The sequence below is a fragment of the Tachypleus tridentatus genome, chromosome 5, assembly GCF_004210375.1.
Source record: "Tachypleus tridentatus isolate NWPU-2018 chromosome 5, ASM421037v1, whole genome shotgun sequence".
In the NCBI taxonomy this organism is placed as follows: Eukaryota; Metazoa; Arthropoda; class Merostomata; order Xiphosura; family Limulidae; genus Tachypleus; species Tachypleus tridentatus.
In genome coordinates this window covers 57,821,917-57,846,606 of record NC_134829.1, presented here as the reverse complement: position 1 = coordinate 57,846,606, position 24,690 = coordinate 57,821,917, and the positions used below count along the sequence as shown (strand labels likewise).

At 35.1% G+C, this 24,690-nt stretch overlaps 1 protein-coding gene across 1 annotated transcript in view; it reads right to left on the bottom strand.

Annotated features, from left to right (window-relative positions):
* LOC143250373 (uncharacterized) overlaps window positions 1-22,828 on the bottom strand; it is an 85,331-nt gene extending 62,503 nt beyond the window's left edge. Inside the window, exon 1 of the mRNA XM_076500818.1 lies at window positions 22,645-22,828. Coding sequence (XP_076356933.1) covers window positions 22,645-22,828 — 184 coding nt within the window. The remainder of the gene's footprint in view (window positions 1-22,644) is intronic.
* Window positions 22,829-24,690: the final 1,862 nt, after the last annotated feature.

The window sequence follows — 24,690 nt, the reverse complement described above, 5'->3', positions numbered from 1 at the left end:
TACAGGATTGAAAAATTATCTGGAATTCCTAATTTTATGGTACAGGATTGAAAAATTATCTGGAATTCCTAATTTTGTGGTACAGGATTGAGAAATTATCTGGAATTCCTAGTTCTGTGGTACAGAATTGAGAAATTATCTGGAATTCCTAATTTTATGGTACAGGATTGAAAAATTATCTGGAATTCCTAATTTTGTGTTACAGGATTGAAAAATTATCTGGAATTTCTAATTCTGTGGTACAGAATTGAGAAATTATCTGGAATTCCTAATTTTATGGTACAGGATTGAAAAATTATCTGGAATTCCTAATTTTATGGTACAGGATTGAGAAATTATCTGGAATTCCTAGTTCTGTGGTACAGAATTGAGAATTATCTGGAATTCCTAATTTTATGGTAAAGGATTGAGAAATTATCAGGAATTCCTAATTTTGTGGTACAGGATTGAGAAATTATCTGGAATTCTTAGTTCTGTGGTACAGGATCGAGAAATTACCTGGAATTCCTAATTCTGTGGTACAGGATTGAAAAATTATCTGGAATTCCTAATTTTGTGGTACAGGATTGAGAAATTATCTGGAATTCCTAAATTATGGTACAGGATTGAAAAATTATTTAGAATTCCTAGTTCTGTGGTACAGGATTGAGAAACTATCTGCAATTCCTAATTCTGTGGTACAGGATTGAGAAACTATCTGGAATTCCTAATTCTGTGGTACAGGATTGATAAATTATTTAGAACTCTTAGTTCTGTGATACAGGATTGAGAAATTATCTGGAATTCCTAAATTATGGTACAGGATTGAGAAATTATCTGGAATTCCTAGTTCTGTGGTACAGAATTGAGAAATTATCTGGAATTCCTAATTTTATGGTACAGGATTGAGAAATTATCTGGAATTCCTAATTTTATGGTACAGGATTGAGAAATTATCAGGAATTCCTAATTTTATGGTACAGGATTGAAAAATTATCTGGAATTCCTAATTCTATGGTACAGGGTTAACAATGAAAGAATGATAAATGCTCTGGATTGAATTTTCTCTCAATGAATAAAGTTTGAATCTGAAATTTTTTCTTCTTGAATCTTAGTTTTCTTACAAAATTTATCATGGGAAATTTAAAATCAGGTTTATTTCTCCTTTTATTTGTTCCAAGTAAACAAAGCCCAACACTACACTCATGTTGATGGATGTACATTAACTTTTATCCTTCTCCAACACTACACTCATGTTGATGGATGTACATTAACTTTTATCGTTGTCCAACATTACACTCATGTTGATGGATGTACATTAACTTTTATCGTTGTCCAACACTACACTCATGTTGATGGATGTACATTAACTTTTATCGTTGTCCAATACTAAACTCATGTTGATGGATGTACATTAACTTTTATCGTTGTCCAACACTACATTTATGTTGGTGGATGTACATTAACTTTTATCGTTGTCCAACACTACACTCATGTTGATGGATGTACATTAACTTTTATCGTTGTCCAATACTAAACTCATGTTGATGGATGTACATTAACTTTTATCGTTGTCCAACACTACATTTATGTTGGTGGATGTACATTAACTTTTATCGTTGTCCAACACTACACTCATGTTGATGGATGTACATTAACTTTTATCGTTGTCCAACACTACACTCATGTTGACGGATGTACATTAACTTTTATCCTTCTCCAACACTACACTTATGTTGATGGATGTACATTAACTTTTATCCTTCTCCAACACTACACTCATGTTGATGGATGTACATTAACTGTTATCGTTGTCCAACACTATACTTATGTTGATGGATGTACATTAACTTTTATCGTTGTCCAACACTACACTTATGTTGATGGATGTACATAAACTTTTATCTTTCTCCAACACTATACTTATGTTGATGGATGTACATTAACTTTTATCGTTGTCCAACACTATACTTATGTTGATGGATGTACATTAACTTTTATCGTTGTCCAACACTACACTCATGTTGATGGATGTACATTAACTTTTATCGTTGTCCAACACTAAACTCATGTTGATGGATGTACATAAACTTTTATCGTTGTCCAACACTACACTTATGTTGGTGGATGTACATTAACTTTTATCCTTCTCCAACACTATACTTATGTTGGTGGATGTACATTAACTTTTATCGTTGTCCAACACTACACTTATGTTGATGGATGTACATAAACTTTTATCGTTGTCCAACACTACACTCATGTTGATGGATGTACATTAACTTTTATCGTTGTCCAACACTACACTTATGTTGATGGATGTACATAAACTTTTATCTTTCTCCAACACTATCTTATGTTGATGGATGTACATTAACTTTTATCGTTGTCCAACACTATACTTATGTTGATGGATGTACATTAACTTTTATCGTTGTCCAACACTACACTCATGTTGATGGATGTACATTAACTTTTATCGTTGTCCAACACTAAACTCATGTTGATGGATGTACATAAACTTTTATCGTTGTCCAACACTACACTTATGTTGGTGGATGTACATTAACTTTTATCCTTCTCCAACACTATACTTATGTTGGTGGATGTACATTAACTTTTATCGTTGTCCAACACTATACTTATGTTGGTGGATGTACATAAACTTTTATCGTTGTCCAACACTACACTTATGTTGATGGATGTACATAAACTTTTATCTTTCTCCAACACTACACTCATGTTGATGGATGTACATTAACTTTTATCGTTGTCCAACACTATACTTATGTTGATGGATGTACATTAACTTTTATCGTTGTCCAACACTATACTTATGTTGATGGATGTACATTAACTTTTATCGTTGTCCAACACTATACTTATGTTGATGGATGTACATTAACTTTTATCGTTGTCCAACACTATACTTATGTTGGTGGATGTACATTAACTTTTATCGTTGTCCAACACTATACTTATGTTGATGGATGTACATTAACTTTTATCGTTGTCCAACACTATACTTATGTTGATGGATGTACATTAACTTTTATCGTTGTCCAACACTACACTCATGTTGATGGATGTACATTAACTTTTATCGTTGTCCAACACTACACTCATGTTGATGGATGTACATAAACTTTTATCGTTGTCCAACACTACACTTATGTTGGTGGATGTACATTAACTTTTATCGTTGTCCAACACTATACTTATGTTGGTGGATGTACATTAACTTTTATCGTTGTCCAACACTATACTTATGTTGGTGGATGTACATAAACTTTTATCGTTGTCCAACACTACACTTATGTTGATGGATGTACATTAACTTTTATCGTTGTCCAACACTATACTTATGTTGATGGATGTACATTAACTTTTATCGTTGAATATGAACGTGACTAAACTGTGATTACTCACGTTACGTAGCTGAAGAAAGTATGTCAGTTAGACTCAGATATCTTAAAGAATGTTTATGTTTTTTTTAATATTATAATCAATGAGCTTAACTGAAGTACTGATTCACTTTTGTTTTGTTCGGGTCAAAGCTTTAGGCAAAGTGCAAGTCCTAATTTATAACTTTAAGGTACGCTTTGATGAGAATAGAAAGTATCAGAAAAAAAAAAATGTCTTGTTATTCATGTCAAAATTCAAGGTCGTCATATAAATATTTAACAAAATGATTTTATTTGTTTCACAGCAAAGTATCAATAACCTACCTGCTGTGTCTATTTTGAGGAATCGAGCCTCGTATTTTATCGTTGTAATCTCGTAAACTTGCCGCTGTCCCACTAGGGGACTGAAAAAGAAATTGTTAAATAGCAGGTGAATTATGTTACACTAACCAAGACTTTATTAATGTTAAGTTCGTGACACAAACCACTTAGTCGGTAATGAAGCTGCTGTTGTATATTGGTAAGTGCTAATTTACAAAATGAACTATTTTTTTGATGGTCATACCATGTGTATGGAAACCCAATTTTAGTAGTATCATCTCCAAGTGACACAGCAGTGCGTCTGCAGACTCACACCGCTAAAAACCGGGTTTCTATTCCCCTGGTGGCATAGTACAGATAGCCCATTGTGTATCTTTGTGCTTAATTCTAAGCAAACAATCAAATTAGTGGTGTTACTAAGGAAGCCAATCACGTGTGGAAAGGGTTAGGTGACGTATTCTTCGAGTTTCTTGTTAATGTCATTTTTTTCAAGCAGTAAGTTCTATCGAAAAGCTTGTTATTTGCTGATCTCATGATACTCGAGTAATTTTGAGACTGCCCTGGTGCGAAAGTGCTTGTGTTAGCACATCATTCGTTTGTGCTTGTTAGCACATCATCCGTCTGTGTTGATGGTACGTATTCCACGAAGCACCTTAACAACAAGTGCGTGACGTCATTTTGCTGGCACGTGAAAGCGAGAGAGGGGTACTAATCTATAAATTCTATATGAACGAGCGTTTTGCTCATATTTCTCTCGAACATTTTCGTTTTATGTGAACAGCAAATGTTTACCTCTTGTATTTAAAACGTTGACATAAAAAAACAGGAACCAGGGTTTCGAAAATGAGAAGAAAATTCCTAAAAATATTAAAATCGTAAACCGTAATATCGAGGTTCACATAAACGTCTTTTGCCACCCACCAGTCAGTGGCAAGTCTTCGGAATTAGATCACTAAAATCTGAAACTCTATTCCTCACAATAGACAGAGTCTAGACAGCTTACTTTGTAGCTTTTTGTTATCCTCTGGATTAGAATAATAAACAATAAAAATATATGTGTCGTTGTGTCATAGGTTATGAAATAGCTATAACTATACGTGTCGTTGTGTCACAGTTTATGAAACAGCTATAACTATACGTGTCGTTGTGTCATAGGTTATGAAATAGCTATAACTATACGTGTCGTTGTGTCACAGGTTATGAAACAGCTATAACTATACGTGTCGTTGTGTCATAGGTTATGAAACAGCTATAACTATACGTGTCGTTGTGTCATAGGTTATGAAACAGCTATAACTATACGTGTCGTTGTGTCACAGGTTATGAAACAGCCATAACTATACGTGTCGTTGTGTCATAGGTTATGAAACAGCTATAACTATACGTGTCGTTGTGTCACAGGTTATGAAACAGCTATAACTATATGTGTCGTTGTGTCACAGGTTATGAAACAGCTATACCATTGAATCTATTGTTAATTTTCTCACAGCTGTCAACAATTATCAAATGAGCGTATATTGTTGAGCCTTTGAATCTGAGTTATGAAATTGTGTCGAATACTACAATACACTATGACTAAGTCATTGAATACATGATGAGTTATGTCTAGAGTCAATGATTATATAGTATATTCAACCTCATTGAATACATGGTGAGTTATGTCTAGAGTCAATGATTATATAGTATATTCAACCTCATTGAATATATGGTGAGTTATGTCTAGAGTCAATGATTATATAGTATATTCAACCTCATTGAATACATGATGAGTTATGTCTAGAGTCAATGATTATATAGTATATTCAACCTCATTGAATACATGGTGAGTTATGTCTAGAGTCAATGATTATATAGTATATTCAACCTCATTGAATACATGATGAGTTAAGTCTACAGTCAGTGATTATATAGTATATTCAACCTCTTGATTTTTCCTACTATGAAAATGATTTTACATTCGGCTCGAGGTTTAAAGCGATATTTTTGACAGATAAATGGCTTTCGGCACGTGTTATTGTTACATTTAAGTAAAATGAAGAACCAACTTGATATTTTGGGTGTTCTGAGAATTACATTTCCTTCGAATTAGCAAAATGAGGAGGAAACAGAAGCCAATGTTGCTTGAGCCTCGTCACTAGCTCGCGTATAACCTGTAAATGTAAACATATCCGAGAAAAAGGGGAGCTGAGATTTAATTTCATGGTGACCAATTGGCTTCTAACGTTAATATGTGACGTATAAATTACGTGTTAATCAGCTGGCATGATTCCAACATAAACGTTTCATTCTACTACAGATGAAGCAGCGACTGAAACATTTAAATTATGTAAATTTAAAAACGTTTTTATTCGAAAGTTTTAAGGCAAGTAATTACTTGTATAGAACTCAATCTTTTTGTTTAGAATTAAGCACAAAGCTGCACAATGGACTATCTGTGCTCTGCCTACCACGGGTATCGAAACCCGGTTTTTAATGTGTAAGTCTGGAGACATACCACTGTGCCACTAGGGGCTAAAAATGGAAAGCAAGCGTGTTTGGTGCGAGTGGGGTTCGAACCCGCGCCTCTCAGATTACGACGCGACTGCCTTAATGCACCTAGCCATGCCAGGCCTATAGAACTCACTCATTCACCTATGTGTAAAAAAAGGCTGTAAATAAAATGTTCTGTATTTGTATACCAAGATTGTGTCTTGTTAGGAGAGGCTGTAATTTATAAATAAAGGCTGTATATTGAAAAAAAATACTACATTGTATAGTAAGGTTCTATCTTGGAAAGACAGGTTTTATTTTGTAAGAAGTTGTATCTACAAAAATATCAAATTTTATCGAAACAAGTGAACAAATATTCAAAGTCATTAATTTTGTTGCTTAGAAAGGTAAACATTTGTATTTCTAGTTGGTGTAATTTCATTTCACTCGGTTGTGAGAAGAATTGTTTTGAAATTTGGTGTTTTATTATTTTATAAGGCGATAGTAGGGGTCTATACTTAGATGCTGTCAGATATAATCTCAGAGCAGTTATTTAAAAAAAATTGTTATTTTATATGAAGCATAGTGACGTATAAAACAAAGAGTAGTGTTGTAATGTACAAACAATAAGGCTTTAATTACACGTGTATCCGCAATCCTGTTGGATATACACAACTAATTTGCTTTAATATAAGTTGGCATTTACTCACCATTATTGTATGATTTATCTTATGGTGTTTTTAAAGCTATCCCATTCCTATACGCCCGGCATGACCAGGTGGTTAAGGCATTCGACTCGTAACCTGAAGGTCGCGGGTTCGAATCCCCGTCACACCAAACATGCTCGTCCTTTCAGCAGTGGGGGCGTCATAATGTTACGATCGTTGGTAAAAGAGTAGCCCAAGAGTTGGCGGTGGGTGGTGATGACTAGCAGTCTTCCCTCTAGTCTTACATTGCCAAATTAGAAATGGATAGCGCAGATAGCCCTCGTGTAGCTTTGCGCGAAATTAAAAAAAACAAACAATGAACAGATTCTTTCTTACAACATAAAATTTAGTCCTAATATTTCAATGATATGTTTACGGAACTACAATATTAAAATCCAAGTCTGAATTCCCTTCCACAGATTGAGCGGCTGAAGACAGTTACGTAGATTTTGCACTAGATCAAAACCAAACTGCTGACGTCAAGACCATGAAGAAACACCATGTATAGTCCGTTTTAAAATAACAGAAACAGAGAGAAAAAAGAAAAGGCTAAGAAATTATTTAAATATATTTGTTTAAACCATTCGTCATCATACGTAATATATCCTCATAACACCCTCGTATTTCTCGACTACTTATTTAAACAAAGAAATCTGTTACAAAAAACAAACAAACTTAGCAAAGTATTTCTTGGGTCATCACGTTACGTTTAATTATGTGGCTGGACATTTTAATACATCTCCAGATATTACATAGAAGTACTCAGAAACCTGGTTTCAGGTTTCATTACATTGCTTAGCTCAAAACGTGTAGCACACAGTACATGTACATGCCTCTTTCTTTTTTACAGAGCGGTTAAATAATAATACTCACTGGTAAAGATATTCTCGTTCATTGAAATAGACTATTCTATGCGCAAAATACGTTATCACGTGCTACATCCAGTCCACGTGTTTTATTACATAGTTGGTGGTTGATTTCTGTGCATACGACCAACTGTATTTCCTCGAAAACTCTCGAGATTTTAGCTGCTTTTTGCAATGTTCACGAGGAAGTTCACGTGATTTCAAAACAGATGTCACTCAGTAAATAGATTAGAAAGCAAGATAAGGCGTTTTTTTTTTGTTAAAGTTAGACGTAGCTTAAAGCTTTCCTTTATCGATATAAAATTACGTGCTAGTGAAAGGTAAAAATAAAGGCCGGTTTCTTATAAACAAAGAATTCTTTGTGAACAAATTAAACATTCAATTATTCTCGTGAAAGAATGAATAAAGACGTGAATCCACATCAAACCAAGTTCATTTAACAATATTTTTTTTGTGTTTAAAATAATACCCTCCACTCTTGAAAAACAAACAAAAGAAAACACGTTAGTTTGAGGATTCAATTACCGAGAGCGAGATAGAAAAACTGCGTTAATGTATGCAAAAAAAAAATCTATTCTGTGTCGAATTCGTCTCTCTTCTAAAGTTGTAATGAGCTTTGAGAACATTATATTAGAAAATCTGACGAATTCGTCTCTCTTCTAAAGTTGTAATGAGCTTTGAGAACATTATATTAGAAAATCTGACGAATTCGTCTCTCTTCTAAAGTTGTAATAAGCTTTGAGAACATTATATTAGAAAATCTGACGAATTCGTCTCTCTTCTAAAGTTGTAATAAGCTTTGAGAACATTATATTAGAAAATCTGACGAATTCGTTTCTCTTCTAAAGTTGTAATAAGCTTTGAGAACATTATATTAGAAAATCTGACGAATTCGTCTTTCTTCTAAAGTTGTAATGGGCTTTGAGAACATTATATTAGAAAATCTGACGAATTCGTCTCTCTTCTAAAGTTGTAATGGGCTTTGAGAACATTATATTAGAAAATCTGACGAAAAGAGATGGGATTTAACGCACGCATTAATAACTAAATGCCAATTTCTTGACTAACGTTAATGTACAAAATTCAGCACGATCTTGTTTTCAGACTTTCGCGCAAAGCTTCAAAAAGTCTATCTGCTCATTGTCGTTCCTGATTTTGGACTGGTGGGCCAGAGAGAAGATAATTAGTTAACAGTTTTCGCTACCAATCCTTGGGCTACTTTTATCTCATCAGTATTTAAAGATTTGACTAGGAAGGTCGAAATGCTGTTCTCTGCTCATAAGTAAAAGTGTTAATACCCATACCAGCCTTCTGAAACACATGAATAGTGCTCGAGTATTATATCTTTAATTTTTTCACTAACGAGCAAGTTTTCACAAAAAGACTCCTTTAATTCAGGTCACTTGGTTGGTCAACGGTAAGTTTAGTTACAACGCTAAAGGTTCTAAGGTTTGATACCCTGCGGTGGACAGAGCTCAAATAGTCCAGAGTGCAACAGTGCACTGAGGAAAGGAAACAACAACATTTAATACAGTATTATTGATGTTAAAATACGAGATGTTGAATTCCATATTTATTGGGCTTCCGTGATACAAAAAACTTACTTTATAAAGACTGATATGTTCTTTTATAAACTATTATTGTACATGGCCTCAACTTTAATTGTTTTTATTGTTTATTCTACGACACGTGCGAATGGTGAGGAATAATTGTTTCCCAGTAAATAAAATCGAAACTTCCGCCGCAACCAATCCTCTGCCATGTTGAAGAAAGAAGAAAGTTGCCGTCAGGATTTGAAACCCAAACGTAAAAAAAAACTTGCAAAACAAATATGCAGAAGACACAGATAGCACACTACAGAGAAGGCAAGAGAAGCCAGGCTGAGGTGATTTGGTCACGTCAAGAAACGAGGAGAAAGCCAGACAATAAGGAGAGTACGAGACCTATCAGAAACCACCAAAAGAAGATGGAGAAAGCCACTGAAACGTTCTAAAGAAAGGATTAAACAATACCTGAACAAGAATGGAATCGCAGAAGATTTGAAAATGAACATGGTAAAGAACAGTGATTCTCGACAAAGAGAAAACCTGAAAAACAGTAAGTGAATAAAATTGAAAATTTTCTTTCGTATACCTGAACCAAATATAACAAAGTAAACAGGAATAAAATGAATTAATTTTGGGCTTGAAGTACATTTACCATTCTTTAAATTATCCATGTAAGTCCGCATATTTAGAAGACCGATACATAGTCAACATACTGAATTCTATCTAAAAACCACTGTACATTACTGTGGAGAGCGGCATGACCTGGTGGTTTGGACGCTCGATTCACAAAAGGGGCACCGAGGATTTTAATACCATCACCAATCATGCTCTCCCTTTTAGTTGTGGAGCCATCATATTGCAACGGCCAATCCCATTGTTAATTGGTTAAAAGTAACCACCAAAGAATGGGCGAAGGATGTTGTTCACCAGTTACCTTCCTTCTGGTCCTACCACGTTTAAATTAGGAGCTGTTTACGCAGGTAGTCCTTAAGTATCTTTGCAAAAATATATTACACATACAGACACACACAAAAAGTCTCGAAAATCGCTTATAATAATGCGCGACGTATTTCTGTGTAAAGGCACATTGAACAATTTCATTGTTGGTTGTTTCAAACACAGATGTACAAATAGTTATCGGTGGAAAATGATAAGAAGCTAGATACACTGGTAAGGCTTTAGCTACTGCATTTCTACTGTGTTGCATAAGATATTTTAAGGTCCGCTATGGCCAGGTGGTTAAGGCCCTCGACTCGTAATCCGAGGGGCATGGGTTCGAGTCCCCATCACACCAAACATGCTCGTCCTTTCAGCTGTGGGGACGAAATAATGTTACAGTCAACCCCACTATTCGTTGGTAAAAGAGTAGCCCAAGAGTTGGCAGTGGGTGGTGGTGACTAGTTGCCTTTCCTCTCGTCTTACACTGCTAAATTGGGGACGGCTAGCGCAGATAGCTCTAGAGTAGCTTTGGGCGAAATTCAAAACAAACCAAACCAAAAAAAGATATGGTATGACACTTTCCAAGTCATGGAAAAAAGGCAACTTGTTGCAAACATTATCATAAAAATTTAATACAAAATAACTGGTAAAGGTGGTATTACAAAGAGCAACAGTATAAAGGTATATATATATCAACAGGTATGGTGCAGGACAAGAAATGATGATTGTGGATATATATCAACAGGTATGGTGCAGGACAAGAAATGATGATTGTGGGTATATATCAACAGGTATGGTGCAGGACAAGAAATGATGATTGTGGGTATATATCAACAGGTATGGTGCAGGACAAGAAATGATGATTGTGGGTATATATCAACAGGTATGGTGCAGGACAAGAAATGATGATTGTGGGTATATATCAACAGGTATGGTGCAGGACAAGAAATGATGATTGTGGGTATATATCAACAGGTATGGTGCAGGACAAGAAATGATGATTGTGGGTATATATCAACAGGTATGGTGCAGGACAAGAAATGATGATTGTGGGTATATATCAACAGGTATGGTGCAGGACAAGAAATGATGATTGTGGGTATATATCAACAGGTAGGGTGCAGGACAAGAAATGATGATTGTGGGTATATATCAACAGGTATGGTGCAGGACAAGAAATGATGATTGTGGGTATATATCAACAGGTATGGTGCAGGACAAGAAATGATGATTGTGGGTATATATCAACAGGTATGGTGCAGGACAAGAAATGATGATTGTGGGTTCTATGATAATCTATATAGCTTTATTTGTTACTACTTTCATCAGTAATATTAGTTCTATCAGTCAGTACATCGAAAGTAATTACGTTCATTTCCACTTGACGTTCTTAATTACTGTTTTATTATAAATACTGTTTGCCTATGCTTTATATTTAGGAGTAGCCCCCATCTACTAGGTCGGCTGAATCTCACGATTTTTTTCGCATTTCGCTCTCAGTGCATATGTCATTCTAATAAAAAATAATAATAAAATCATTGCTTTGTTAAGGATTTCTTTTGTGTATCCTTAATCACAGAAACAAAATTAGGTCTTCAGTAACTATACGGACTTACAATGTTGAAATCCGGGGGGTCTGCTCCCCTGCGGTGGAAAGCGCGCATACATTATGTACACTTTGTGTTAACAATCAACAACTGTGAAGAAAGTTGAAAAGAAAATAAAGGAGAGATTCTACAATAACCAAACTACAATAACCAAATCGATATAAAATTCGATTTACAAATGGCTTTTGAGGTTTTAACAAGATCAGAGAGGGATCAATAAAGAAGAAATTTGATTAATGATTTAACATCGATTGCCCGGGAACTCAAGTATGTTCCCAGCTTCTGGTAACGAAGTTCATCGCTGTGGGCTGAGAGAAACCACGACCAATACGTAGAGTTTTGTTTTGATTTTGAATTTCGCACAAAGCTACTCGAGGGCTATCTGTGCTAGCCGTCCCTAATTTAGCAATGTAAAACTAGAGGGAAGGCAGCTAGTCATCACCACTCACCGCCAACTCTTGGGCTACTCTTTTACCAACGAATAGTGGGATTGACCGACACATTATAACGCCCCCAGGGCTGAAAGGGCGTGCATGTTTGGTGGGACCCGAATTCGAACCCGCCATCCTCAGATTGCGAGTCGAACGCCTTAACCCACCTGGACATGCCGGGCCCATAGAATGGCTTTGGTTGTTTGTTTGTTTTCTTTCAAGCGTTTAGCTCAAAGTTCCTTCATCTCTTGGCCCAATTTGAGATCTACCGTTTTGGACTCGATAAGTCAAACTCTTTCGATTGATGTATTAGCTCACGTCCCTCATGGATTAATTTGCTTTAATTATGCCTGAAAAAATTTCAATGTGAAGGTAGGCTGGCAGAGATCTCGTATAAAAAATGAATCGGGTATACGCGTGCCTTACGTTTGGTGCTGCTGGGGTACAAAATATAGTTAATATAGAGGAGAGAAAAAGTCTCCTACGTCAATTTACTCTAATCCTACCTAGAATAATTTCAAGTTCCGCGAATATTGAAGGTTCCACCTTGTTATTTCTGCATGATGTACGTCATTAGGGCGCTTAGAAACAGGAAGTTTAATGAAAATATTCATCTCACATTCAACTGGTATTTCACCATAATCCTTTCTCAAGAGGGCCTTGTTTTTCAGTTTGAACTATATTTGAATGGTCAGAATAAGCATATCTAGACAAAGAACAAAGGCTGAAACGTTAATGAGACATTTAGGGCTGGCCACGCATTATGGTTATAACAATTAAGTTAAAAGCACTCAGAAACACACGTATTTTATAGGCACGCAATGATATGCGTGAAACTTATAATAAGGACAAATTACGTTATTTGAGGCAATGTTCTACCTACTTTTGAAAGGTAGTGCACAAGAATGTTTACTTAAATTGAGAAAACGTCACCAGGTGAAAACTAATAGTAAAACACCGTTTAAACACAGTTATATTATACAAGGATACCGTGCGACACAAGAGGTAGGTATCAAGGTTGGTTTGGATTTTTGAAACTTCACTTTTAAAGGCCCTAACCGAGAGTAGCAACTGGGTTCATGTGTACCTTGTCACGTGATCTTAAAGTATTACGACACTTTAGGGGTAAGTTTATCAACAAGAAAGTATGTAAGTAGCTACATGCGAAGAAAATACATTGTTTAACTACAAAATATGAAACATACATTATTACCTTCAGTATGAAGAAAGTATCAACAAACGTATGAAGAATTTATTATCAAACACATGAAAATTTTACAAATAAATTTATAAATAATTTACTAAGAAACGTGTTAATAATTTACTGACAAACATACGAAGAATTTACTATAAAATGTATATAAATGTACTACGAAACATACGAAGAAGTTGTTACCAAAAATACGAACTTTTTACTAAATGAATTACATACTGTACATCTGAATACCAAACAGAAGGCATCCCCAGGTGGTTAAGGCAATCTACTCGTAATCTTTAGGGTCGCGGGTTCGAATCCCTGTCACATCAAACATGCTTGCTCTTTGAGCCGTGTGGGCATTATAATGTGACGATCAATCCCAGTATTCCTTAGTAAAAGAGTAGTCCAGGAGTTGGCGGTGGGTGGTGATAACTAGCTGCCTTACACTGCTAAGTTAGTAAAATAGCCCTCGAGTAGCTTTGCGCGAAATTCAAAACAAATCAAACATTAGAATTTAAAACCAAACGTATGGAGAATTCGGTTTCAAAATAATTTATTACCAAACATGCGAATACTTTACTGTTGGTTAAAATCCAAATGGATTCAATAAACTAATGGCCCGGCATGGGCAAGCGTGTTAAGGCGTGCGACTCGTAATCTGAGGGTCGTGGGTTCGCATCCCGGTCGCGCCAAACATGCTCGCCCTTTCAGCCGTGGGGGCGTTATAATGTGACGGTCAATCTCACTATTCGTTGGTAAAAAAGTAGCCCAAAAGTTGGCGGTGGGTGGTGATGACTGGCTGCCTTCCCTCTAGTATTACACTGCTAAATTAGGGACGGCTAGCACAGATAGCCCTCGAGTAGCTTTGTGCGAAATTCCAAAACAAACAAACCAATACCAGCCGTCCTGAGATACATTCTTAGTATGTATGCACGATTATTCATTGTATCTGTGAATAAATTTCGTTTCAACGATAAGAACACACACAATGTTCGTAGAAATACTTGGAGTATTAAGTTGAACGGTTGTAGTGGACTCTTATCCCAGACCGCAGAAACTAAGTCATTGCAAGTACTCTATTTAAAATAAGTAATCAGTAAGACTATCGTATAAATAGCTCCAGTACGCGTGGTTTAAAAAGATAATTCCCTATAGAACAAACACGTTTTTAATTAATCAGACAGACCAGTCTATACATGCAAGTCTAGCCGTTTTTGGACGTGTATGGTTGTTAGTCAATGCCAACGGTCAGCGCCGTAAAAAATCAACAACAGAGATCCGTTTGAAACCACGAGTCCAGATCTCGACTAAGACAACAAATAAAGTAAATAAATACGACAACACTATATTATTCGAACTAATACATTATCTTATTCTATGTATTATCTTAATTAATAAATTATGTTAATCACTATATTATCCTGATAAATACATTATTCTAATCAGTATATTATCCTAATCACAGTAGTTTACATGTGATCTCACAAATACAACAAATCTTAAAATCTGTTTTTATGTAATTGGAATATTGCATTTGTTCCTGCCCTTTTATGGTTAGTCTAAGGCACGTCTACATTAAAAGGGTTAAAAATGCTTAGAAGCTTCTTTTCAAGTCAGTGTGTGAAACGTAAAGCTTCATGTTAATTACATTTAAGCATAAGTCATTCGGTGAAACGTAAAGCTTCTTGTTAATTACGTTTAAGCATAAGTCATTCAGTGAAACGTAAAGCTTCATGTTAATTACGTTTAAGCATAAGTCATTCGGTGAAACGTAAAGCTTCATGTTAATTACGTTTAAGCATAAGTCAATCAGAATAATGTATAGCAATTTCATGGTAAACCAAATTCACTTTTAAAATTAATTTCAACCATTTTGGCTCTCATGTGTAAGAACTGACAGCTGCCAGCGGACCAGAGGGGAGGGTAAGCCTACAACAACTTTCACTCCTTGTAGACGATGTCAATTTCCTCGAGATCTAAATGTGTGACCGTGCGTGAACGGATTACTTTATGCAGCGCGTGAGAATCACATTTGTGAACGTCGTTACTCCGCCTACAGACAAATCTAAGGGAACGTAATACACTACACTTCACCAAATTGACTGAATAGCGTAAAGAAAGAAGGAAATACAATCACATTATTTCGAAGGGTAAATCTACGAACATGCTTCAAATATTTTTAATTAATTTTTTAAACTATTGATCTCCGCCACTCCATCTGTGTGTCTGTATCTTCTTATAGCAAAGCCATATCGGGCTATCTGCTGAGACCACCGAGTGGAATCGAACCCCTAATTTTAGCATTGTAAATCCGTAGACTTACTGCTGTACCAACTGGGAACCAGCCACTCTAACGCGTATCATCAGTATTTCTATCTTGATTTAAACAAACTACATATTTACATACATTTGTAAAAATTTCAGATTATTTCAAATCATGATTGATTTCGGCACGTGAATTTATTGCCTTCTTTAACAATCTTCTAAACAAATCTGTTTCATTAATTATGTTACGTAAAATAATACTATCATTGAATTGAAATAAAATACAACATAAGCTTGCTAATTTTATATTTTTACCACAATAAATATATACATCGATATAATTGATGTTTTATATAATTGAGACGTTATTGGAGTTTTAAACACAATCGATATCTTATCCGGTGATGTGTTAATCGGGACAGGTGAGACAATCTTAGGGTTCAGGCTTTGCTATCTGTGATTCTGACCTATTGACCAAAAAGAAGTCAGTCATCCACTCGCTCCTGCCCGGCATGGCCAGGTGGGTTAAGGCATTCGACTTCTAATCTTAGGGTCGCGGGTTCGAATCCCCGTCGCACCAAACATGCTCGCTCTTTCAGCCGTGGGGGCGTTATAATGTAACGGTCAATCCCAAGTGTAGCCCAAGAGTTGGCAGTGGGTGGTGATGACTAGCTGCATTCCCTCTAGTCTTATACTGCTAAATTAGGGACAGCTAGCGCTGATAGCCCTCGTGTAGCTCTGCGCGAAATTCAAACAAACAAAACGAACACATGTTATAATGCGATCTGGGATATTAACGTTCTAGTTGTTGTATATTTATATATAGTATAAAAAAGGCCCAAAATTTCAAATATAATCGTTCAACTGAATTGATTGTGGAACACAGGAAAAATAAGTATTGGATAACAACTCAAGTGTAGCTTTTGCTTGTAGCGTTTCCCTGAGCTATGTAGCAAATTTGTTCAGTGAACGAGTGGCTAAAACTGTTAATCGTATTACTTGTTATGACAGTTTTGCTTGTTAATACAACTTCACCTCTTAAAAAAATGTCGAATTTTACTCCAACTGAACGGTCAATTACCATTCTTAAAATAGTGAAAATTATTGAGAACACAAGTCTCATAAAGTGGTATCAACTTTTTTAAAACTTGTGTCCAACTATTCATCGTTTTATTAAAACCATAAAGTTTCCATCCATGCTTCCCAACGACAATGTAGAATTTCCATTTTGGGGTATTTGTGTTATAGTCACACTTAAAGAACGCTGAAGTTTGGACCAACAATATAGAATCCTGCGTTTTGGACAAATAGAATGCTAGTCTTTGGGCCAACAATATGGAATGTTGAGTTTTGAACTAAAAATATAGAATGTCAAGTTTTCGACAGATAATATAGAATGCTAAGTTTCGGTCATGTTTGATGAATAACGTATACGAGTTGTATTCTAGGAGATTTTGTGATTTTTGTTTTGTATTTACGTTGTGGCGAATGTTGCTAAACTCTCTTTGGGCTCCTATTTGTTTTTTTCTACAGCAGTGCAAAAAAAAAAAATACTGTTAACTGGGGCAGAAGATTCCAGTACCTCTATTTCTACTGCACACTAAGATCACAGAAACGACTCACAAGACCAGAATAAATCATTTCTTAGTCCTACGAAAATCCTTTAATCAGAAAATTCCTTACGTTGGCTACTTTAAGATTGTCTATATACCCGTAATAAGTTCTGTCTTCGTTTCCTTTAAAAAGATACTGGCACTGAGATTACAGTAGTGACAAATTCCAAATCCGAGTTCCGAAAAATTTAATTATCTTACTGTTACTTACAGAGGCTGAATGAGATGTCTTCTAAAAAGAAGATAAACAGATAGCTTACTCAATGAGATATCAAATAACGAAAGTTAGAAGAGCACGTGACTAAGTTAACCAATAGTAGATATTACCCAGGGTTGCTCTAATTCAACATTCAATGTTAAAGTATGTTGTTTAATTATACAAAAGACACGTTAGATTTTAAGGACCTTTCTCAGTTGCTTGTGTTTAATAAAGCAGAAAAATTCGATCTTCCATAGTTATTCTATTTCTTAATAGATATATTACAAAATATATTCAAACTGCTGTTAACGTTGATGTTCCCCACACAGGCGAAATAGTTGAGGAACCTCATATATTTCAATTGCAGCAACCTTTATACAACTTCAAAAATTATATATCAGGTGAAGTCCAAAACCTGAATAAAAATGGTAGTGTTGGAAACACAAGTGGTATTTTAAGGAAGAGAGAGGACTGGAAACGTAACTGTTTGTTTGAAGTAGGTGCAAGGGCTAAAAACACAACTGGTTTGAATTGCAAGGGCTAAAACACAACTTATTTGAAGTGCAAGGGCTGAAACACAACTGGTTTGAAGTGCAAAGGCTGAAATACAACTGATTTGAAGTGCAAGGGCTGAAACACAACTGGTTTGAAGTGCAAGGGCTGAAATACAACTGATTTGAAGTACAAGGGCTGAAACACAACTAATTTGAAGTGCAAGGACTAAAACACAACTGATTTGAAGTGCAAGGGCTAAAACACAACTGATTTGAAGTGCAAGGGCTAAACACAACTGATTTGAAGTGCAAGGGATGAAACACAACTGACTTGAAGTGCAAGGGCTAAAAGCACAACTGATTTGAAGTGCAAGGGCTTAAAACACAACTGATTTGAAGTGCAAGGGCTTAAAACACAACTGATTAAAACTGCAAACCCTACTGGGCATTACTGGAAACACAAGTGGCTATACAGTAGAATAAGGTTATAAACTCTAGTGGTTTTGTTTTTATAAAAGGGGGTTCAGGACTACAAAACAAATGGTTTTCTTAAAGTAAGTGAAGCAATTCAAACACTGTCGATTGCCAAGTTAGAGACAGGACTATATAAAATACTGTATATGTTAAAAGTTTAGTCAGGACCAAGAACGCCACTGATTTTGTTAAATCATCAGCAATCTACCAAGAAAAACTGGCACTTGACAAATAACTCTTTTCCGTAGTTTTCCATTGGCTGAATAAATAACATTGATTCCCTCTTTGAAACAGGACAAAACGAGGCGAATACTGTCATACCATCATATGACAATAGCTTTTGCTTAAAAATGAATTAACTATACAACTTTGGCACAAGCTTTCATTATTTTATGGTGAACCTTCTGTTAAGATTTCCTGAATAAAACCTCAGTTTAGATTGTTAATATATTTTCGGTTTATTGGTCATGTTAAATCCAAAGGAACTGTCTTACAGTCCAACTGTTGATATTCAACACGCGCCATTACTATACCAGGTAAATATCCTCAGACCCAGCTATTAACATAAATTGTGAGAGAACTGTTTTGTGTTTTTTTGGTACCGAATGAATTATTCAAGAAAGTTTTAAAGTGAGTTAAAATCGAGCAGAGAATAGACTGAAGGAAAAAAAACTGAAACAACCACAATGTATGTAGCTTTTAAAACAAACAGGAGTAAATGTTATAATATGTTAGCTGAGAAACTGTTAATCCAATTGTTAACAAGTGCACTGACTAGCAGAACCATAATCCAGTAATTAATAATAATTGTAATCCGTTAATGATCAAGCACTTTAAGATTACCAATTTTGTAATCCACTAATTAATAGGTCTTTAAAGACAGAAAACAACAAGTTCATAATTAACAATCAATATGTCTTTAGCCCGGCGAGACCAGGTGGTTAAAAGCATGACTCGTAATCTGTGGATCGCGGATTCGAATCCCCATTACACCAAATATGTTCGCCTTTTTTAGCCGTGAGGACGGTATAATGTTACGGTCAATCTCACTATTCGTTGATATAAGAGTAGCCCAAGAGTTGGCGGTGGGTGCTATCTTCCTCCTCTTACACTACTAAATTAACGACGGCTAGTACAGGTAGCCCTCATAGCTTTGCGCGAAATTTAAAACAAAACAAACCAAATTAATATGTTTCTAGAATATTACGGTAATAATCTAATAATTAGACAGTGCTTAAAACCATTGTATACCAGCTTCATAATACAATAGTGAATAAGTGCCTATATAGACAAAATACTAGGCTAGTGAGCGAATTATCAATATATGCTCATAGAGTGCAAATATAATGGTTAGTAGTTCTATAATCAACAAGTGCTAATAATGAAAATACAAGGTCAGTAATCAAATAAAAAATTAATTCCTTAAAGAGAAGAAATATCAGATCAGTAATCCAATAACCAATAAACGATTTAAGAGATAAAATACAGAGTTAGTAATCCAATAACCAATGAGTGCTTAAATAAAGAAAACAGCATGTCACTAGTCCATAAACCTATAGGTGTTTATAGTGGCTACCCAGTGGCTAAACGGCAAGTAAAAAACTTGTAGCACTGAAAACTCGTGCTTCAATAGGCTTTGTGGGCATAGTACAGACAGCCCAAACTAACAAAAAGCTCTGATTACTAATCCAATAACGAATAAACACTCACACAATTCTAGATTTACAAGCCGTAAAAGAGATAGTTAATGGAAAAGTTATTCTTGTTTTATTAAAGAAAAAAAATATATATTTATTAAAGAAAACAATAAAAATCGGCCCGGTACGACCAGATGGTTAAGGCGCTCGACTCGTAATCCGAGGGTCACATGAGGGCGTTAAAATGTGACTGCCACTCCCACTATTCGTTAGTAAAAGAGTAGTCCAAGATTTGGCGGTGAGTGGTTGTGACTATCTGCCTTCCCTCTAGTCTTACACTGCTAAATTAGGGACGGCTAGCGCAGATAGACATCGTGTGGCTTTGCGCGAAATTCAAAAACAAAACAAAGAATAAACGTCATATGCTGTTACTCTTATGCACAAGGATATGATATAGATAATAACAGTTTATAGCCTCGTGATTATTGAAGAAATGTTATGTTAAGCGAAATATCGAAGTTCGAGTTCAGAATACAAACAGCTGGTTTAGTTTAGAACACAAAACAACAAAGTATAGTACATCCACGGCCACGCAGAGAGTCGTATATCTCGTTCAAGTACACTTTACTTTTCCGAGAAATACAAAAGAGAACATGGACCACAGCTTTACCGTTAAGAGACACCTCTAACACAACACTAACGATTCCTGCGCGTTGTCGTTACTAGAACAAGACACGAAGGAAAACAAAGACCACCAAATACAAGATAGTTTATGGTTAACTTGTAAGGACGAGAGAATATGTCAGTGTTTACATGACGTTTAGTTTTCGTGCATTCAGGAACGACCTAAGTCATTTATAACAGAGTATCAACACATGTTCGTGTGCATTCATTGGATGTCTTAATAATAACTTTTGTGTTTCTAATATCGAAGGAGGAAAACGAAATAAAATATAAAAAAATGAAGTTTAGATATAATTGAAAAGTGCCAACTTCTAAAGCACAAAAAATACACTATATAAAACCTAGGGTATATGCAACATTATAACACAGAGATAGGGTATATATAACATTGAGCGCAGAGTACATACTACATGAAAAGTAGGGCATATATACATAAAGTATGCGGTATATATATGTATTACATTTCCTTTACAGAGTGGAAATAGTGATAACGTATAAGATAAAAGTAAAGGTTAACGTAAATTATTTTAAAGCAGCTGTGATACCAGTTCAAAAACTTAAACAATTAATCTAAGAAAACGACGGTTTTGCAATATAAGAAAATCATATCGAATAAAATATATTGTCAAAGACAATTTGTAGACTGAATAAAACTCCCCGCAGTAATTTGTATATTTTAACTGGGTTCATGATATCATTAACTGTGTTTCGTGTTTTTAACTGTGTACAACATACAATTTTTCGATATTTCGTGGTTCTTAACTCAGTAGTTTCAAACTCAGAAGACGATACTTTTGAGTACGTTTAGTGTGTTTCAAGACGATACTTTTGAGTACGTTTAGTGTGTTTCAATTTAGTCCTTGACGCTTTTAATAAAACTTATTGTATTTAAAAGAAAATATCATTCACTTGATCAGAATATTGTGATAATGTACCTTGAGTGTCAGAATAACTTGAATAATGTACCTTTATTACCAGAAAACTAAAATAATGTACCTTGAGTATCAGAAGAATGTTGTAATGCACCTTTAGTATCACAATAAAATATTAATGTGCCTTGAATATCACAAGATTAAAATAATGTATCTTAAGTGTCAGAAAAAAATATAAGAACGTATCTTGAGTACCAGAAGAATAGAATAATGTATCTTGAGTACGAGAAAGAATATAGTAATAATATTTTTGAGTACCAGAAGAATATAATAATGTATCTTGAGTACCAAAATAATATAATAATGTATCTTGAGTACCAGAAAGAATATAATAATGTACCTTGAGTGCCAGAAGAATATAATAATGTATCTTGATTACTAGAAGAATAGAATAATGTATCTTGAGTACAAGAAGAATATAATAATTATTTTTTAGTACCAGAAGAATATAATAATGTATCTTGATTACTAGAAGAATAGAATAATGTATCTTGAGTACAAGAAAGAATATAATAATTATCTTGAGTACCAGAAGAATATAATAATGTATCTTGAGTACCAGAAGAATATAATAATGTATCTTGAGTACCAGAAGAATATAATAATGTATCTTGAGTACCAAAATAATATAATAATGTACCTTGAGTGCCAGAAGAATATAATAATGTATTTTTAGTACTAGAAGAATAGAATAATGTACCTTGAGTACCAGAAGAATAATAATGTATCTTGAGTACCAGAAGAATATAATAATGTATCTTGAGTACCAGAAGAATATAATAATGTATCTTAAGTACCAAAATAATATAATAATGTATCTTGAGTACCAGAAGAATATAATAATGTATGTTGAGTACCAAAATAATATAATAATGTACCTCGAGTGCCAGAGGAAGAATGGAAAGTGTTTCCAAACGTTGGTGAAGAAGACAAGTTCCGCAACTGTTCCAAGTAGTTGTTCCTGATCGCTTCGTCGTGTCGGTTCTGCATACAGCGATTAAGGAGGAGAATGCGTTGCGAAGCTGTTGCTGTCCACGTGAACAAGGGGTCAGTGCAGTCCATTAGTGTCAGCTGCATTGAAGAATATTCAACCTCGAGTGTTTTTTTTACAGAAAGTTTGCTCCTTGGCGCCAAAGCCAGAACTTTGAACGACGTATTTGTAAGGAATTTACAAAATCTCGTGCGTTTGCACCACCTGACAACACTTGAGATGGGAGAAATCACGAATCACAGAGATCCCGTTTACAGCGGAAGCAAGCGCTGACGAAGACACCCATCTCGACTCCCGGTCACCCCGTGGTCGTCAACCTTTACCGAACAAATATGACTAACATGATGTACAACTATGCGCATACGGGCCTGAAGACAAAACGTGTTGGCTAGAACTCATGCATAAGCCTTCTTCCTTTGTACTTATTGATCGACACAGACAGGGGGCTCTGGTGCTGCTAGAATTTCTCTCGAAATCAGAGAGTTGCCTAGACTGCCTTGTGTATGGTCACTAATTTTTCCCATCATCCACCTTATCAGTGATAATACAATGAACAACATTATCTGAAATTTGATTTATACCAATGTTCGCGGGCTTTTATTCTTCACTCTACTGTAAAACAACAGTTTTCCGTCTTTACCCTATCTCGTTCAATTTTCTCTAAGGAATCCACTCACACGCTAATATAATACGCTGCAAAGTATAATTTTGGTTAGGTCTATATTTAACGCCTCGTTCTGATGATCGCCTTGAAATCATTGTTTTTCTTATATAATAAAAAATAATTAGATAAAACTTGATTGAAAAAACTTGAAAATAGAGTTTTCAAAATACGTTTCTGTATTTATTTTTTATTCTACTTATTCCTCGTCGAGAATAGTTTTGATTGGAAAAAGAAAACAACAGAAACAGACGAGAACAGACATGAATTGTTAAAATATCGTGTATATTCATATACTTTGTGAAGCGAATTTTGTTCTGATAAAATGCGCTTTAATATCGCTAAGCAAACGAAAGTTTTCGCTTAAATATAATTAAATACTGTTGACGTACTCGACTCGTAATCCGAGGGTCGCGGGTTCGAATCCCCTTCACACCAAACATACTCGCCCTTTCAGCCGTTAGGGACGTTGTAATGTTACAGTCAATCCCACTGTTGATTAGTAAAATGGTAGTCCAAGAGTTGGCGATGAGTAATGATAAGTAGCTACCTTCCCTCTAGTATTACTCTGCTAAATTAGGGACGGCTAGCGCAGATAGCCCTCATTAAGCTTTGTGCGAGAAATTCAAAACGAACCAAACCTCTTGACGTTGGAATACTAAGCTATAAATTATTGACATTTATATCACTCTGAGATATCTATTATTCAGAAAAAATTGAAAACAAAACCTTTAATATTTTCAACTATTTTACTATACTTAGTGCTTCCCATTGTTGTATTTTTATATTTTTGGTATATTTGCAGTATTATTAATAACATAATGTAACTAAGGTTACTTGCGCAAGCGCTGATATGTTCATTTCGATTCGTTGTTTCAGCTAAACAGTCATCACAGCCTGTCGTTAACCAACTGGGAGGCCGCACTGATTCAGTGAGTGTAACTTATTTTATTCGGTTATTGTGTACAAATATATGAAATGTATTCAACTTTTCAGTTGTGTTCAAATCAAACAAACACATTCGTATTGTGGGAAAGCCACTAGAGAAACTGTGTAATAAGTTATAACCATGTTATTGTCTCTCTCTCTTATGGTTATCTGTTATTTACCTGTTTCGTTTCGATCCTTCGGAATTTATAGTGATATAACCTAACATCACTGATAAAAAATAAATGTACTAATTGCGTTACAGTTTCAGAGCTAAACAGCGTACTTTATTGTATTTCTAAAGAAGCAAAAGGTACGTTGCTAAAAAAACACTTAAGTGTTGTT